Here is a 13,062-nt window from a genome sequence, read left to right on the forward strand (position 1 = left end):
CAGCCCAGACCTCTTAACCCCCCAGCAGGTCCACCCAGTGGTACAGCTCGCACTGGGGGGGACAGAGGGAGAAAAATGGATCCCAACCCAGCCCAGACCCCATTAATCCCCTCAGTAAATCTACCCAGTGGTACAGCTCGCACTGGGGGGGACAGGGGGGGAAAAATGGATCCCAACCCAGCCCAGACCCCATGAATCCCCCATGAGATCCCCACAATGGTGCAGCTCACACTGGGGGGGGGTTGGGAAAATGAGATGGGGGGAAAAAACAGATCCAAACCCAGCCCAGACACCCTGAATGCCCTCGTTAAATCTACCCAGTGGTACAGCTCGCACTGGGGGAGACAGGGGGGTAAAAAATGGATCCCAAACCAGCCCAGACCCCATGAATCCCCTCAGTAAATCCACCCAGTGGAACAGCTCACGTTGAGGGGATTGGAAAAGTGAGACGGGGCCTAAAAAATGGATCCAAACCCAGCCCAGACCCACTAACCCCCCATGAGATCCCCACAATGGTGCAGCTCGCACTGGGGGGGGCAGGGGGGTGAGATGGGGGGCACAGAACTGACCCCAGCCCAGCCCAGACCCATTAACTCCCCTATTAAATCTCCACAGTGGTACAGCTAGCAATAGGGGGGTTAGGGGGGCAAGATATGGGGCAAAGAACAGACCCCAACCCAGCCAGACCCCACTAACCCCCCATGAGATCCCCACAGTGGTACAGCTAGCAATAGGGGGCTTGTGGGGGCAAGATAAGGGGCACAGAACTGACCCCAACCCAGCCCAGACTCCCTAATCCCTCCATTAAATCCACCCAGTGGTACGCCTCGCACTGGGGGCTGTGGACAGGGGGTGAGATGGGGAGGAAAAAACAGATCCAAACCCAGCCCAGACCCCACGAATCCCCTCATTAAATCTATCTAGTGGTACAGATTGCACTGGGGGGTCAGGGGGGTGAGATGGGGGGTAAAAAATGGATCCCAAACCAGCCCAGACCCACTAACTCCCCCATTAAATCCCCACAATGGTACAGCTAGCAACAGGGGGCTTGGGGGGGGGCAAGATAAGGGGCACAGAACAGACCCCAAACCAGCCCAGACTCCCTAATCCCTCCATTAAATCCACCCAGTGGTACAGCTCACACTGGGGGCTGTGGACAGGGGGTGAGATGGAGAGTAAAAAATGGATCCCAACCCAGCTCAGACCCCATGAATCCCCTCATTAAATCTACCTAGTGGTATAGATTGCACTGGGGGATCAGGGGGATGAGATGGGGGGTACAAAATGGATCCCAAACCAACCCACACCCCACTAACCCCCCATGAGATCCCCACAATGGTACAGCTCGCACTGGGGGGGCAGGGGGGTGAGATGGGGGTAAAAATGGATCCCAACCCAGCCAAACCCCTCTAACCCCCCATGAGATGCAAGATAGAGGACACAGAACAGACCCCAAACCAGCCCAGATCCCCTAATCCCTCCATTAAATCTACCCAGTGGTACAGATCACATTGGGGGGGTCAAAGGGATTAAATGGGGGGCACAGCACAGACCCCAACCCAACCCAGACCCCCTCAGAGCCACCCAGGGGTACAGCTCACCCTGGGGGGGTTGGAGGGATGAAACACAGAGCACAGACCCCAAACCAAGCCCCCAAACCCAGCCCAGCTCCCCAAGAACCCACACAACCAGGGGGGTCCCACCCCAAGAACCCCCACATCACACCACAGAACAAAAAAATGGAATTAGGGACAATCCTTTGGGAAACTTTGGGGTTTCTGGACCCCCCCAAATCCCAAAAATTTTTGGGGCTGAGGGAGAATTTGGGTCCTCCCTGGGTGTTTTGGGGTCTACAGGGTGTCCCACTGCTGTTTTAGGTAAAAACACAGAAATATAAAAACACAGAAATTTCCCATTTGGGATTCTGTGAAAAAAAGGATTTGCAACCACACCAGCTGCAGGGGGGAAATGGGGAGGGAGGATTCCTTCTGGGGGCACAGGGAGAAATTGGGGAACCCCCTGGGTGTCCAAAGCAAACACACTCACAGTCCCCCCAGGCCCTGACCATGGGAAATCAAGGCAATCATTCTAGGGTGTTTAGGGCACTGGAAAGCACCCCAATTTGAGAGAAAATTAATAAAAAGTGGGTTGAACCCCTTAAAACTCTGGGTGGGCTGCAGGAAATTGGAAGTGACTCCCACAGCATGTTTATGAGACTCTAGAAAAATCCAGAAAAAGTCTAAAGCAAACCCATTCCCAGCCCCAGACCCTGGGAAATCAAGGAAATCCTCCTGGGGGGGTTTAGAGCAGTGGAAAGCACCCCAGTTTGAGAGAAAATTAATAAAAAGTGGGTTGAACCCCTAAAATTCTGGGTGGGCTGCAGGAAATTGGAAGTGAGCCCCACTGCATGTTTTTGAGACTCTAAAAAAATCCAGAAAAAGTCTAAAGCAAACCCATTCACAGGCCCAGACCATGGGAAATCAAGGAAATCCTCCTGGGGGGGTTTAGAGCAGTGGAAAGCACCCCAATTTGAGAAAAAAATTAATAAAAAGTGGGTTGAACCCCTAAAATTCTGGGTGGGCTGCAGGAAATTGGAAGTGAGCCCCACTGCATGTTTTTGAAACTCTAAAAAAATCCAGAAAAAGTCTAAAGCAAACCCATTCCAGCCCCAGACCATGGGCAATCAAGGCAATCCTTCTTGGAGGGTTTAGGGCACTGGAATGCATCCCAATTTCAGAGAAAATTTTTAAAAAGTGGGTTGACCCCCTTAAAACTCTGGGTGGGCTGCAGGAAATTGGAAGTGACCCCCACTGCATGTTTTTGAGACTCTAGAAAACTCCAGAATGGAACCACCTGAGGGGCTGAGAGCTGGAGGGGTTTGAGGGGTTCAAATAAAACCAGAAATCCCCCTTTTAATCTGAAAAACACTCTGGAATTGAGAAACACTCCCCTAAATCTTGTGGTAGTATGAGGAAACTAGAGAATATTCCCTATAATTTGGGGACATTCCAGGGTGACACTTCAATTTAGGGATGAGCTCAGCATTGCCCTGAGGAATCAGGGACAATCCTTTGGGGAATTTTGGGGTTTCTAGACCCCCCAGAGCTCCCGGACCCCCCAAATTTCGGGTACCCCCGCACCTTCCCGATGTTCCATGTCTTGATCTGCTGCAGCTCCGTCACCAGCTGCTCGTCGCTGCAAGCTTTCAGCTTCTCGATGAGGGCCCGGCAGTCGGCGGGCTGGGGGGACAGCGAATTGTCACTCTGCGTGTCCCCAGCACCCCTTTAGCCACCCCCTGACCCCCCCGGGGTGTCCCCAAAGCCACCCCCCGCGGTGTTTTCCCCTCCTCACCGCCTCCGTGGGGGTTTTCTTCAGCTTCGTCCGATCCACTTTCATTTTGGGGGGTTCGGTTGCTCGCGTTCCTCCTGCGGTCACACCGGGGGGGTGACACCGGGGGGGTCACACCGGGAGCCCCCCCGAGGGTCAAACCCACCCCCCAAACCCCTCCCGGTGTCCCGACAGAGCCTCGCTGTCCCGACAGGCGCCGCGGCGGCCGCGGCTCGATGACGTCGCGGCTCACCGGCTGAACAATGAATGTGCAAAACCCCGCCGTGCCCGGGGGGGGAACCCGGGGGGCTCCCCAAAAACCGCCCGAGCTCTCTAATTAACCCCGCGGGGGTGACGAGGGGCTGTAATTAGGGGGGTTAATTAGGGGCTGACGCGGCCGCGTGCCGGGCTGTGTCCCCCCCCCTCTCCTCCCGCCGGCCCGGCCGGTTTGGTGACAGTGACGCATCACATCGGGGGGGCGTTTGCGGGGTGCGACCCCCGCGGGGGATTTGGGGACTCTCCCCAAAAACAGCCTGCAGACTCCCATCCCCTCCTCCCCAAAATAATTCCCCCCAGCGCCACACGCTCTCCGTACCTCCCACTCCCCCAAAATCCTCCCGAACCCCCCGGTAGGTTTTCAAGCTCCCCCCTCCCCCGGCGGTTTTTGGGGGGTTTTTGGGGTTCCTTTTGGGGTTTTTCGGGCAGCCCTTACCGGGAATCACACCCAGTCCATCCTCGGCCCGGCCCGGTCGCTATGAGGGGAGAGGACACGGGTGCTGCTGGGAGGGAAATGGGGAAGGGAGGTGTGAAATTTTGGAGGTTTTGGGGCTCCTGGGATGGGTGAGGGGCGTTAAGGGATCCCAAAAATGAGATTCCCCAAATCCCCAGCGTGGGAATTACACGGGACAGCGGGAAATGGCTACAGCGGGTGGGAATGGGGAAAATAAATAGGGGAAAAAAGAAATGGGAAGGCACGGAAAACAACCCCAGATCCTGGGGGTTCTGAGGGAGAAAAAACCCTAAATCGCGGCGGTTAAATCCCGGGGAGCTGCAAAAAGCAGAGCCTAATAAATGGCGGTAAAAGGGTCCCCAAAATGCCCAGAAAGCTCTGAGGGGGACACAGAGTAATGGAAAGGATTTCCCAGGGGATGATGAGGTCCCTAAATGCTGAGAGAGTGGGAGGAAGTGCTGCGGGAACCCCTAAAATACCAGCGAGCCCTGAAAACGTGAGGAGACTAAATCGGGAGGCGGGGAGGAAGCCAAACCCCCTAAATCTCGGCAAAGGGAAGTCCCAAAGCGGGAAAGGCCGAAGAGGGGAGAGGGAAGGGATGCCGTGAGGGAGGGAAAGGAACCCCAAATCACGGCAGGCCGCTGAGGAGGGGGTGCGGCGGGAGGGGGGGGGCGGACCCCCGTGAGGGAGCCGGGAGCCATCCCCCCCTGCCGCCGGCCCCGCAGCGGCGCCGGGCCGAGCCTCCCGCCCCGGCGGCCCCGGTACCTTGTCCGGGCGGGGGAGCAGGGGGGTCAGCACCCGGCCCGGGCCCGTCCCGCCGCCGCCGCCGCCGCCATCTTACACTGAGCCCCGGCCGCGGCCCGAGATCCCGCGAGAGCCGCAGCAACTCCCGCGAGAGCGGCCGGCGGGACGGCCGGGAGGTGGGACCAGGGGGCGAGAAAGGGGCGGGGCGGAGCCGGCGGCGGCCAATGGGGAGGCGAGAGGCGCGGCGGCGAAGTCTCGCGAGAGCGCTCCGAGCGGTAGGGCGGGAGATGAGGGGAGCCTCGCGAGATTTCGTGAGGGGGGCATGGGGGAGGGGCGGGGGGTCCCTCACGGATCCCGCTTCGTACCGGGAGGGGGGAACGGGGGAACGGAGGGGCGGGGAGGGGGGGGAACGGCGCCGCCCGCCGTAGAGCGGCTCAATCCCCCGCTCCCCCCGGCGGCCGCGGAGCCCCGCGCCGTTCCCTCGAGCAGCGGCACTCACCGGCACGCTGATGAGCGAGATCTCGCGAGGCGGCGGCGGCGGCACTTTGGCCCCGAAGCCTCGCGAGAGGAGCGCGCGGAGCGGCGCGGGCGGCGGCGGGAAGCGCCGCGGGCGGGGGGAGGGCAGGGGGAGCGCGGCCCCTGCCTCAGCGGCGGGAACGGCGGCGGCGCGCGCGGCTCTCGCGAGAGCAGAGCGCCGGCTGAGGGCAGCCCGGAATCTCGCGAGAGCGCCGGCGGAGCGGAGGGGAATCTCGCGAGAGCGCCGGCTGAGTGGGGAAAGGGGAGGGGGAAGAGCGCGAGGTCTCGCGAGGTTTCGCGGCGGCGCGCGCGCTCGGCGGATCACGTGACCCGGCGCGGTAATTTTTCACGATTTTGGTTTTTTTTCCTTTTTTTTTTATTCTACAAATACAAAAGGAGGGAGGGGGCGGGGCCGCGGCCTCCGGACACGCCTACAAAACCGGGGCAGCCAACGGGAAGCGGCCCCGCCCCCGTCAATCAATCAATCAATCAACCTGAAGACACGTGGGGGAGGAGCAAAAAAAAAACCTGCAGGGACCAATCAGCGATGGCTCCGCCCCTTTCCCGCTGTCCAATCGCCTGAGCCCACTGTGGGGGGAAGCCCCGCCCCTCCAGCGCTGCCACAACCAATGGGGAAGAGGAAGCAGCAGTGGGCGTGGTCTGGTGTGGCTCCACCCTCAAGGGGCGTGGTCTGTCGGACTGACGGGGGCGTGGCTCTGCGTGGCCACGCCCCCAAACCTGGTTGTTCTACACTGGGTGGGCGTGGTTTGGAGAGCGTGGGGGCGTGGCCTCGGTGGATCCGCTGTGTGGGCGTGGCTTGTTGGGCCACGCCCCCATTCGCTGTGTGGGGGGTGTGGTCGATCATATATGGGCGGGGCGTAACCTAAGCCACGCCCCCTTTCAGTGTGTCCGATAGGCGTGTCCCTGTCAGGCCACGCCCCCTGCAGCAGCCCCACCCATAGTTCACTGCTCACCCAGCTGGTGGGCGGGGCTAACAACCAAACCCCGCCCGTTTCCAGTGGGTGTGGTCGCGCTGGGGGCGTGTCCGGCCCCGCCCTCAGAGCAGCAGCTTGCCGTTGCGGTGGATTTTGAGGATTCTGCCCAGGCGCTGCTTGGCTGTGGCCAAACCCTTCCGGGGCCGTTTGCCTGCGGGGAGAGAGGTGAGAGGCTTGGGAGTCATGGAAGCTGCAAAAGTACTGAAAATCCCAAAAAAAACCTCAAAACCCCCTGGAAATGGTCAAAAAAAACCCCACAAAAACCCTTGAGAAAATCCCCAGAAATCCGAAAAAAATCAGTGAAAAGCCTCAAAAAAAACCCCAAAAATTCTTGAGAAAATTCCCGGAAAATCTGAAAAAAGTCACTGAAAAGCCTCAAAAAGAAATCTCAAAACTCCCTGGAAATGGTCAAAAAAAAAACCCCAAAAATCCGAAAAAAAGTCACTGAAAAGCCTCAAAAAAAGACCCTCAAAACCCCCTGGAAATGGTCAAAGAATCCCCCAAAAATCCTTGAGAAAATCCCCGAAAATCCGAAAAAAATCAGTGAAAAGCCTCAAAAAAAAAAAACCCTCAAAACCCCCTGGAAATGGTCAAAAAAAACCCCAAAAATCCTTGAGAAAATCCGAAAAAAGTCACTGAAAAGCGTCTAAAAGAAACCCTCAAAACCCCCTGGAAATGGTAAAAAAATCCCAAAAATCCTTGAGAAAATCCCCGAAAATCTGAAAAAAATCACTGAAAAGCTTCAAAAAAAACCCTCAAAACCCCCTGGAAATGGTCAAAAAAACCCAAAAATCCTTGAGAAAATCCCTGGAAAATCCAAAAAAAGTCACTGAAAAGCATCAAAAAAACCCTCAAAACCCCCTGGAAATGGTAAAAAAAACCCCACAAAAATCCTTGAGAAAATCCCCGAAAATCTGAAAAAAATCACTGAAAAGCCTCAAAAAAAACCCTCAAAACCCCCTGGAAATAGTAAAAAAAAACCTTGAGAAAAACCCCTCAAAAATTCTCAAAAAAGCCCTGAAAAAAACCCATAAATCCTCCAAAAAAACCCCTGAAAAATCTCAGAAAAACCCCGCCCCAAAAAATCCTTATGAAAACCCCTGAAAATCCTCAAAAACAAACCCCCAAAAATCCCAAAAAAAACCCCTCAAAAATCCTAAAAAAAAATCCCTGAAAATCCTCAAAAAACCTCTAAATCCCCCCACAAAAAAATCCCCAAAAAATCTTAAAAACCCCTCTCTCCTCACCGTGACTGGGCAGTGCAGCTCCAGGCTGAGCTCTCCTCTGGCTCAAGAACACCCCTGGGGCCATGGGGGTTGGAGCTCTGCCTGGCTGTCCCCCTGATGGAGCTCTGCCCAGTTGTCCCCCTGATGGAGCTCTGCCCAGTTGTCCCCCTGGTGGAGCTCTGCCCAGTTGTCCCCGTGGCGGAGCTCTGCCCGGCTGTCCCCCTGGTGGAGCTCTGCCCCATTGTCCCCCTGGCGGAGCTCTGCCCCACTGTCCCCCTGGTGGAGCTCTGCCCAGTTGTCCCCCTGGTGGAGCTCTGCCCCACTGTCCCCCTGGTGGAGCTCTGAGCCCCCCAGGCCTGGCCATGTACTCGTGGTCAGCCAGGCTGGCTGGGTCGAGGGGCTTCGAAAAAACCTCCCAAAAATCCAGGAAAAAACTCTCAAAAATCCTCAAAAAATCCTCAAAAAAATCCTCAAAAAATCCTCAAAAAAACCCTCAAAAATCCTAAAAAAATCCCTCAAAAAACCCTTAAAAATTTTTTTAAATCCTAAAACAATCCTCAAAAAAAACCCTCCAAACCCTCAAAAATTCCCTATAAAAACCCCAAAACCACACCAAAAAACCTTCCAAAAAATCCCAGAAAATCCTCAAAAAAACCTCAAAATAATCCCTGAAAATCCTCAAAAAAAACCCCAAAACCCCCAAAACACCTTAAAAACCCCCAGGATCCCCCAAACCTCACCATGACTGGGTGGTGCAGCTCCAGGCTGAGCTCTCCTCTGGCTCAAGAACACCCCTGGGGCCATGGGGGTCAGAGCTCTGCCCGGCTGTCCCCCTGGTGGAGCTCTGCCCGGCTGTCCCCTCGGCGGAGCTCCAAGCCCCCCAGGCCTGGCCATGTACTCATGGTCAGCCAGGCTGGCCGGGTAGGGAAGCTCCAAAAAAACCTCAAAAATCCTCCAAAAAACCTTCCAAATACTCCAAAAAAACCCTGAAAAACCCTCAAAAATCCTCAAAAAAATCCCCGAAAAATCCTCCAAAAAACCCTCAAAAATCCTCCAAAAATCCTAAAAAAACCCTCAAAAAACCCCTCCAAACCTTCAAAAATCCCCTAAAAAAACCCAAAACCACACCAAAAAATCCACCAAAACCCCCCAAAAAAGTCAGAAATCCTCCAAAATCCCCCAAAAATCCTAAAAAAATCCCAAAAAACCCTCAAAGCCCCCCAAGCATTCCCAAACCCCCCAAAGCTCACCATGACTGGGCGGTGCAGCTCCAGGCTGAGCTCTCCTCTGGCTCAAGAACACCCCTGGGGCCATGGGGGTCGGAGCTCTGCCCGGCTGTCCCCCTGGCGGAGCTCCGAGCCCCCCAGGCCTGGCCGTGTACTCGTGGTCAGCCAGGCTGGCCGGGTAGGGAGGCTCCGGTGGAGGTTCTGGGGGTGGCTCTGCCTCAGTTTCCCCTCCTCCCAGCTCGGGCTCGGCTTCAGCTTCCACCTCGGGCTCTTCCTCTTCTTCCTCCTCGTCTTCTTCCTCCTCTTCCTCCTCTTCCTCTTCCTCCTCGTCGGGGGTAGGGGGAGGGGGCGGCGCTTGGCTGGGCCCTTCCTGCGCTGCAGCTTGCGGTGCTCCTGGGGGAATTTGGGGGTTTTTGGGGTTTTGGGGTTTGGGGTCTCAGAGGGTCCTAGGGGGCTCGGGGTGGGATTTATGAGGGGTTTGTGGGATGTTTGGGGATTTCTGGGGTGTTTGGGGGTCTCAGGGAGGAATTTATGGGGTGTTTGGGGGTTTAGGGTGTTTGGGGGCTCAGGGTGAGTTTTATGAGGGGTTTGTGGGATTTTTGGGGTTGTTTGTGGGATTTTTGGGGTGTTTGGGGGGTTTAGGAAGGAGTTCCTGAGGGGTCTGGGAGGTGTTTGGGGTCTTAGAGGGGTCTTAGGAGGCTCAGGGTGGGTTTTATGAGGGGTTTGTGGGGTGTTTGGGTGATTTTTGGGGGTGTTTGGGCGATTTTTGGGGTGTTTGGGGTCTCAGAGGGCTCCTGGGGGTCTCAGGGAGAGCTTTAGGAGGTGTTTAGGGGATTCTGGGGGGGCTAGAGCAGCATTTAAGATCGTCCCAATCCCTCCAAAACCCCCTAAATCCCCCCAAAAACCCCAAATTTTCCCCCCTAAACGCCTTCCCAGTGCCTCCCAGTTCTCCCAGTTCACCAACTGGGCCAGTTTGGATCCCCAAACCCCAAAATAACCCCAAAATAACCCCACATTCCTCCTCCAAAACCCCCTCAAACCCCCTAAATCCCCCAGAAAAACCCAAATTTTCCCCCCAAACCCCCTCCCAGTCCATCCCAGTCCCTCCCAGTGCTCCCAGTTCACCCAGTGGGCCAGCTTGGACCCCCAAAACCCCAAAATAACCCCAAAATAACACCAAATTCCTCCCTCAAACCCCTAAATCCCCAAAAACCCAAATTTTCCCCCTAAAACCCCCAGAAAACCCCAAATCCCCCAAACCCCCTCCCAGTCCCTCCCAGTGCTCCCAGTTCACCTGCTGGGCCAGTTTGGCTGCAGCTGCTGCCAGCCCAGTCTCCACTGAAGCCACTCGAGTTCCCTCCCTGACCGGGCGGCTCTGGCGCGGCAGCGACGGTGTCACCCGGGCTGGGGACAGTGACAGCGACAGGGACAGGGACAGGGAGGTGGGAAAATATGGGAAAAAACATCAAAATTAGAGGGGAAAAATGGGGAAAAAAACCCAAAATTTCTCCTCAAAATACCCAGATTTCCCCTCAAAATCCCCAAATTACCACCCAAATCCCCAAATTTTCCCCCCAAAATCCCCAAATTTCTCCTCAAAATCCCCAAATTTTCCCCCCAAAATTCCCTCAGATCTTCCCCTCAAAATCCCCAAATTTCCCATCAAAATTCCCAAATTTCCACCCAAAATTTCCAAATTTTCCCCTCAAAATCCCCAAATTTTCCCCTCAAAATTCCCAAATTTCCCCCCAAATCCCCTAATTTTCCATCAAAATTCCTAAATTTTCCCCTCAAAATCCCCAAATTTCCCCTCAAAATCCCCGAATTTTCCATCAAAATCCCCAAATTTCCCCTCAAAATCCCCAAATTTTCCATCAAAATCCCCAAATTTTCCCCTCAAAAATCCCAAATTTCCCCTCAAAATCCCTAAATTTTCCATCAAAATTCCCAAATTTTCCCCTCAAAATCCCCAAATTTTCCATCAAAATTTCCCAAATTTCCCCTCAAAATTTCCAAATTTTCCCCTCAAAATCCCCAAATTTTCCCCTCAAAATTCCCAAAATAATTTTTTTCGGGTTTTTCCCCAAACCTTTGGGGCTCCAGGGAGCGTCATCTGTCACTTTCTTCTTTTTTGGGAGAGATTTCAGGGCAGGGTCGTCCTCATCTGACTCCAGGGAGGGATAAACTGGAGGGAAAGAGGAAAATCCTAAATGGGGAAACTCCCAGGTCCCTTAAAAACCAAAAAATAACCCAAAAAACCCCCAAAAAACCTCTAAAATTCACTGTATTCAGTGCTCTTAAAGCAGGCCTCAAGGTTGTCTTGCTCATCCAGGCTGCTCAAACACCTCAAATTCCCCCAAAAAACCAAAAAAAAACCCCCAAAACCCCCTAAATCCTCTCAAAAAATCCCAAATCCCCTCAAAAAAACCAAAAAACCCTGGAAAAAACCCAAAAAACTCACTATATTCAGCATCTTTAAAGCAGGCCCTGAGGCTGTCCTGCTCATCCAGTTCCTTTAAACACCCTAAAAACCCTAAAAATACCCCAGGAAAAAACCCAAAAAACCCCAAAACACCCCAAAAAACCGCCAAATCCCCTCAGAAAAACCTAAAAACCCTGAAAAAAACCCAAAAACCCCCCCAAAACTTGCTATATTCAGCATCCTTAAAGCAGGCCCCAAGGCTGGCCTGCTCGTCCAGGCTGGCCTAGCTCCCTTCAACACCCCAAATGCCCCAAAAAACCCACAAATTCTCCCAAAAAACACCCCAAAAACTGTCCCAAACCACCTCTGGAACTTCCTCAGTTCCCTTAAACACCCCAAAAACCCCATTAATGCCCCAAAAAACCCCAAAAACTCACTATACTCAGTGGCCTTAAAAGAGGCCCCCAGGCTGTCCTGCTCATCCAGGCCGCTCCAGTTCCCTCAAACACCCCAAAACCACCCCAAAAAACCATAAATTCCCCCAAAAAACACCCCAAAAACACCCCAAAAACCCCTCAAAAAACTCCAAAACCTCCCACAACCCCAAAGTCACTGTACTCAGCATCCTTGAAGCAAGCTCCCAGGCTGTCCTGCTCGTCCAGGCTGCCCCAAAAATCACCAAATCCCCCCAAAAAACACCCCAAAAACACCCCAAAAACCTCAAAAAACCTCACAAAAACCTCTAAAAAAGACCCCAAAACCCCAAAAACACCCTAAAAAATCCCCAAAACCCCCCAAACCCCCAAACTCACTGTACTCAGCATCCTTGAAGCAAGCCCCCAGGCTGTCCTGCTCGTCCAGACTCCCCTTGTTCCCTCAAACACCCCAGAAACACCCCAAAAAACCATAAATTCCCCAAAAAAACCACCCCAAAAACCCCATAAAACCCTCACAAAAACCCAAAAAAAAGCCTAAAACCCCATAAACATCCCAAAAAAACCCCAAGACCCCAAACTCACTATACTCAGCATCCTTAAAGCAGGCCCTAAGGCTGTCCTGCTCATCCATGTGGCCCCAAAAATCACCAAATCCCCCCAAAAAACACCTCAAAAACACCCCAAAAACCTCAAAAAACCTCACAAAAACCTCTAAAAAAGACCCCAAAAAACCCCAAAACCCCCCCAACTCACTGTACTCAGCATCCTTGAAGCACGCCCCCAGGCTGTCCTGCTCATCCAGTTCCCTCAAACATCCCAAAAACCTCCAAAAAAACCCCCAAAAAACCCCATAAAACCCCCCAAAACCCAAAAAACTCAAAACCCTGAAAAAACCCAAAAATCCCCCAAAAATACCCAAAAAACCCCCAAACTCACTATACTCAGCATCCTTGAAGCAGGCCCCCAGGCTGTCCTGCTCATCCAGGCTCCCCTCGTTCCCTCAAACACCCCAAAATCACCCCAAAAAACTGTAAATTCCCCCAAAAACCACCCCCAAAAAACTGTAAATTCCCCCAAAAATCACCAAAAAAACCCAAAAAAAACCCCAAAAAACCCCAAACTCACTGTACTCAGCATCCTTGAAGCAAGCCCCCAGGCTGTCCTGCTCATCCAGTTCCCTCACACACCTCAAAATCACCCCAAAAACCTCCAAAAAAACCCAAAAACCACCCAAAAAACCCAAAAAAACCCCAAAAAACCCCAAAACCCCCAAAAACCTCCCAAACTCACTATACTCAGCATCTTTAAAGCACGCCCCCAGGCTGTCCTGCTCATCCAGGCTGCCCCAAAAATCACCAAATCCCCCCAAAAAACACCCCAAAAACCCCAAAAAAACCCTCCAAAGAAAACCCCAAAAGTCCAAAAACCCCCAAAAACAC

At 53.7% G+C, this 13,062-nt stretch overlaps 2 protein-coding genes across 4 annotated transcripts in view; both read right to left on the bottom strand.

The window, feature by feature from the left end:
• Window positions 1-317: 317 nt before the first annotated feature.
• Window positions 318-6,154, bottom strand: LOC146420255 (uncharacterized; the record flags this gene model as incomplete). The annotated part of the gene is made up of 6 exons (XM_085048475.1): window positions 6,069-6,154; window positions 4,823-5,565; window positions 4,040-4,106; window positions 3,352-3,425; window positions 3,141-3,239; window positions 318-335 (listed from the first exon to the last, which is right to left on the bottom strand). Coding segments are annotated over exons 1-6 (1,087 nt in total), but the record flags the coding sequence as incomplete, so codon positions are not given.
• A 54-nt stretch (window positions 6,155-6,208) lies between these two features.
• LOC146420256 (histone lysine demethylase PHF8-like) overlaps window positions 6,209-13,062 on the bottom strand; it is a 43,639-nt gene continuing 36,785 nt past the window's right edge. For 2 of the 3 annotated variants that reach the window (XM_085048474.1, XM_085048472.1), the window contains exons 18-21: window positions 10,854-10,949; window positions 10,059-10,168; window positions 8,789-9,157; window positions 6,209-6,463 (exon numbers count right to left, since the gene is read on the bottom strand). In XM_085048474.1, the coding sequence (XP_084904600.1) occupies window positions 8,831-9,157; window positions 10,059-10,168; window positions 10,854-10,949 (533 nt within the window). In that variant the 3' untranslated portion in view covers window positions 6,209-6,463; window positions 8,789-8,830. Of the gene's footprint in view, window positions 6,464-8,788; window positions 9,158-10,058; window positions 10,169-10,853; window positions 10,950-11,799; window positions 11,853-13,062 lie in introns of all 3 variants that reach the window. The other variant, XM_085048473.1, reaches the window with a different exon arrangement.

The sequence above is a fragment of the Lichenostomus cassidix genome, unplaced genomic scaffold (assembly GCF_008360975.1).
Source record: "Lichenostomus cassidix isolate B80296 unplaced genomic scaffold, HeHo_3.0 HiC_scaffold_884, whole genome shotgun sequence".
Classification (NCBI taxonomy): Eukaryota; Metazoa; Chordata; class Aves; order Passeriformes; family Meliphagidae; genus Lichenostomus; species Lichenostomus cassidix.